Source organism: Enoplosus armatus, chromosome 9 (genome assembly GCF_043641665.1).
Source record: "Enoplosus armatus isolate fEnoArm2 chromosome 9, fEnoArm2.hap1, whole genome shotgun sequence".
In the NCBI taxonomy this organism is placed as follows: domain Eukaryota; kingdom Metazoa; phylum Chordata; class Actinopteri; order Centrarchiformes; family Enoplosidae; genus Enoplosus; species Enoplosus armatus.
The window spans coordinates 5,080,154-5,084,440 of NC_092188.1; the positions used below are offsets into that span (position 1 = coordinate 5,080,154).

Below are 4,287 nucleotides of genomic sequence, written 5' to 3' on the forward strand. Positions count from 1 at the left end.
CAGGTTCACACAAAACTGTTCGGTTCCATGTTTCAAGGTAGAGAAACTAACAGCATGTTGTGTGGACTGTTTCTGATGGTACAGTACATAGACAGACGTGTAAATATAACAAAATATTCAACACCAGTAAATTCAGATGCAAGATGATGACTTTATGTTTTCAAATATGAAAAATGGTAGATGAAAGATAATGAAGTAGTAGCACAGAGATAATTGCAGTAATTGAAATGATGTCATGAGTTCTAGCACTTTTTACAGATGGTTTCCTAACAGTCTGCCAACCGATTCATTTAATCTCCACGAGCACAAGGAGAAGGCCGCTCCGGACTGCCAGTTCTGCTGCAACAAACAGGCCTTCAACTGAGAGGTCTGAGTGCTGAACAGAGTTTGGTTTTGAAGGAGAGCCATGAAGGTTTTGTCAAAAAAAAAAGCTCCTTCAGCCCCCCCTCAACTCCACAGGAGGATTTGGATCATACATTAGCTCAAGGAGGCCACCTTGAGTATGGCTCGTAGCTTGGCAACAGAGCTGGAGGGAGTATGCAGGGACAGGTTAACACAAGAGAGAATAATACCCTTTAATTACTCTGCATTTTATTTCTTTGCTAATATACTGTATATAATGATTTAATTGGTTCATTTGTTTTTGGCATGAAAAACGCTTTTAGACAAAGAATAGATTTTAGGAAAATGCTGCTCAGTTATTTGACAAAACTACCTGGATGAGGGAGTCCATAGCAGCATGGAAGACTAGTGATTTTGTTGTTTTGTGCTTAAACTAACAACAAGTCATTGTCTCCCTCACTGCTCTGAGACACAAGCTTGAACTCAAGCCAAGTCTATAAAATATCTCTCAAAATGTGACACTGAGCTCTCATTCCCATTTGAGTCGTTGCATAACAAAAAAAAACCCATCAAGTGCTCCAGTTGCCTCCCAAGAAAGATGAGCAGACGTTACACCCTGATGTCGTCCTGTCGGGATGCGATCCAGATTTATCTCCGTGAAGAAGTCGCACAATTTTGGGTGAAAATCCTGCATCAAATGTTTAAAGGCACAGTTTTTTCTCTCTTTTACCTCTTTAAAAAATATTAAACGCTTCAACTTCACGGTGAAAACACTGGCTCAGTTGGGACTTATGGAAATGTAATTTCTTAATGGCATGCAAATACTTTTGCCAATCCATATTATTGTTAAATTGAGTTATTGATAGATGAGGAATTAGATATTTTCTAACTGTGTGTTTAAAAATCATTGCAGAGCTTTAACGAAGCATTTTGTTTGGTGTTTTACTTTTTTCACCTGTCAATTTATTCGTTTCAGTTTCAATTAAATTGGCTCGTGTCTGCAGGGTTCGTGGTAAGTGACGTTTTGTTTTCCGTCCGGATGAGATGGCAGCACGCAGAAAGTGGTGGAATCTGACTGGTAGGAAACACACATTTGTTTTCAGGAAATTTGTCAAAACAAATTTGCCAGATTTACCTCACAGTTACCTTATTGTAGCTTTGAACACATTGTTTAAACTGTGTTTCAAACAGAAACAATGCTGATCTAACCTTATATTATTCCCAGCAGTTTGAAGTAAATTGCTCACGTAGAGGTTTGTTGTCGCTTTTGTTAACAGAAAATGGATAAAACTGCTTGAGGTGTTTCTGAGATATTGATTGATTTGGTATAAGCTGTGTTTAAATGGTAAATTAAACATACAAATTCATCTGCTTATTTTTTTTTTTACATGCCTATGGAGGTGATTTTCTGTCCCACAAGCTTAAAGGTTGCTGTGATAAAAATAGATGACGAAAGACATGTTCAGCTTTTACACGGTCAGATTAGTTTTGGTTATCACTCTGATGGTGTATTAGGTTAATTATTAGCCTGAAGTCAATACATTCATGAATTTGAGTTGATCTCATCAACCTGATTTTATCCATGCTGGAACCTACTTGACAGCCTACTTCAGAATATTGAACCATAAATGATGGAAAACACAGATGACCCAAAGGTTAGAGGTAATGTTGATATCGACTTCCACTTCAATGATTAACTCTCATCAGATTCTGCTACAATTCATTTCATTTTCAACTTTATTAGTTGTGCTCAGAATGAAAATAAAATACAGCGTTACTCATATGAGCTAAAATAAAGAATAAGTCAGCTCAACATGATCACTTTTAATTCAAGCGTCACATCTCGGATGAGAGACAGAGGACAGACAAACACCAGTGAAGCATTTTGGGCAGAACCAAAAGCTCTAGCCCGGCTTGCGTTGTTACATGTTACTGCCGCCGTAACAAACTAACAGCAGGCTTTACTGGGGGGGGAGAAGGGCCTTGGTCTGGTCCATCACCTGCTGGAAGAACTTCTCCATCATGTCGGACAGAGGCTTGACCTGGGCGTGGAAGTTGTCGGTCAGAGGCTTGACCTGAGTGTTGAAGTTGTCGGTCAGGGGCTTGATCTGTTCCTCAATGTTGGCGATGTAGGGCTTGACCTGCTCCTGCAGCTTGGCAGCCTCAGCCTGGAACTTGTCAACCAGAGGCTGGATCTGGACCCTGCTGTCCTCCATGTAAGTCCTGTGGAAGGTAGAGAAATCTGTTAATCACTGCTGCTGACTCTGATTTGTGTTTTAATAAAGAAAAATGAACTAAAACTGCTTGACAATCGAGTCTTTAGGAAAATCTTTCTTCAAAAAACAGCTGTGGTTGACTTGTTAATATCCAAAGAGGTGGTTAGCCTTCAGCCTTGTGTTTTACATGTAATTTGTCATCATAAATATCACTTTTTCATCTTGAAAATGGTGACTGAAAAGTGACACAATTGTTGTTTCTAAAGGCAGTTTTTCTCAGTTGTGGAATTGATCAACTACATGAGATTCGAATAAATAAACTTGTACCGAGTGGATTGGTGAAAATATAAAATAAAGTCAAATTTGCTGCTAGTGGGAAAATTAGCCCTTCTGGAACTTCCATGTGCCATTTTGACCATATTGTTCTAAGAACAATTTAGCTGTCATACATTCATGTTAACACTTAACGTTTGCCATTTACATTTAGAGCTTATGCTTGAAGCTTTTCCCTGAATGTCCTATCCAACCTGCCACAATTACAAGCAAAACTAAACCAAAGTTACTGCATCATAAAAGATAGAACAATATTAGTTGATTAATATTAGTCAATAAAACAATCATGAACGACTGAATGAGCTAAAGCATTAAATATTGAAGACAGAAGGAGAAAATAAAGGTAGATTTTTCTGTTGGTTGTTACTTACTGGGCAGTGTTGGTCACCTCAAGAGCCTTCACCTTCTCCACCAAGTCCTGGGTTGCGGTGGTGATGCTGGCGGACATGTCATTGATAATCTTGGTGATCCTGTCCACCTCAGACTGGACGTCACGCTTCACCAGTGACCCGGCCTCAGTGCCTGTGAACACACATATGCTGTTCTTTATCCAAATCCACTAAATGCATTTCAAAAACTGACACACAGCAGGATGTAAAGACAGTGAAGAGCAGCAATATGAGCAGCAGTGCCTTCAATTCATCAGACTGAAGGGTAGGCATACACACACACACACACACACACACTCTGACCATTTGACAAGCACTCAGCTGTTGCATTAAAACCCTTTTTCAGGATATGAATCAACCTGAAAACTCTGGTTCTCTGTGGGTTCAGACTACTCAACTAAAATGCTTATGGCATAGAGTGTATTCTCAAGTTTTTACCTGTTGAGCTGTCAAAAAGAAAGAGTTTTGATCTACTTTATAGTCTATATGTGATCTTAATAATACATTACGTATATCAAATACAGTTGAAAATGTGTCTTACCATGGGCAACAGCCAGCACAACGACAAGAGCGGCAACAAGGGAGAATTTCATGGCTGCAGGTGAGCAAGACCAACCTGGAGAAAGTTAAAGGATTAATCAGATGACACTGAAAACTGCATGCAGAGACTACAATAAAATGGGGGCAAACTGTAGTAAAGCAGTTTCTGATAATGTAAGAAATTTAAGTAATAGTTGAGACTATAGTTTTCCTCAAATATAATGAACAATACAAAGAATAAGAAACACCAAAGTAAAGCAGCGAGAGACATACCTTAACTCCTGGGGTTCTTGGACCTAACGGTGCCTCCTGACAGCAAGCCAGAGGCTTTTATAGCCCCAGAGGATGAGTAAATCACGGCCAATCACAATTTAATCATCTCCTACGTAAAGCAGTGACCCGACAAGAACTGTACAATCTTTACGTTGGCTGAACCTTGATGCTTGATAGCTGTCGCAAGAAAGACA

At 39.3% G+C, this 4,287-nt stretch overlaps 1 protein-coding gene across 1 annotated transcript; it reads right to left on the minus strand.

The window, feature by feature from the left end:
* Positions 1-2,303: 2,303 nt before the first annotated feature.
* Positions 2,304-3,873, minus strand: LOC139290762 (type-4 ice-structuring protein LS-12-like). Its single transcript, XM_070912619.1, has 3 exons — positions 3,822-3,873; positions 3,263-3,413; positions 2,304-2,565 (listed from the first exon to the last, which is right to left on the minus strand). Exons 1-3 carry the CDS (start codon positions 3,871-3,873, stop codon positions 2,304-2,306), a joined length of 465 nt encoding a protein of 154 aa, XP_070768720.1.
* Positions 3,874-4,287: the final 414 nt, after the last annotated feature.

Excerpts from the sequence above, each read along its gene's own strand:
- LOC139290762 (XM_070912619.1), bottom strand. The coding sequence starts at position 3,873 with ATGAAATTCTCCCTTGTTGCCGCTCTTGTCGTTGTGCTGGCTGTTGCC. Across the intron at positions 3,414-3,821 it reads TGTGCTGGCTGTTGCCCATG|GCACTGAGGCCGGGTCACTG; the intron begins GTAAGACACATT and ends GTGTGTTCACAG. Across the intron at positions 2,566-3,262 it reads GAGGTGACCAACACTGCCCA|GACTTACATGGAGGACAGCA; the intron begins GTAAGTAACAAC and ends TACCTTCCACAG.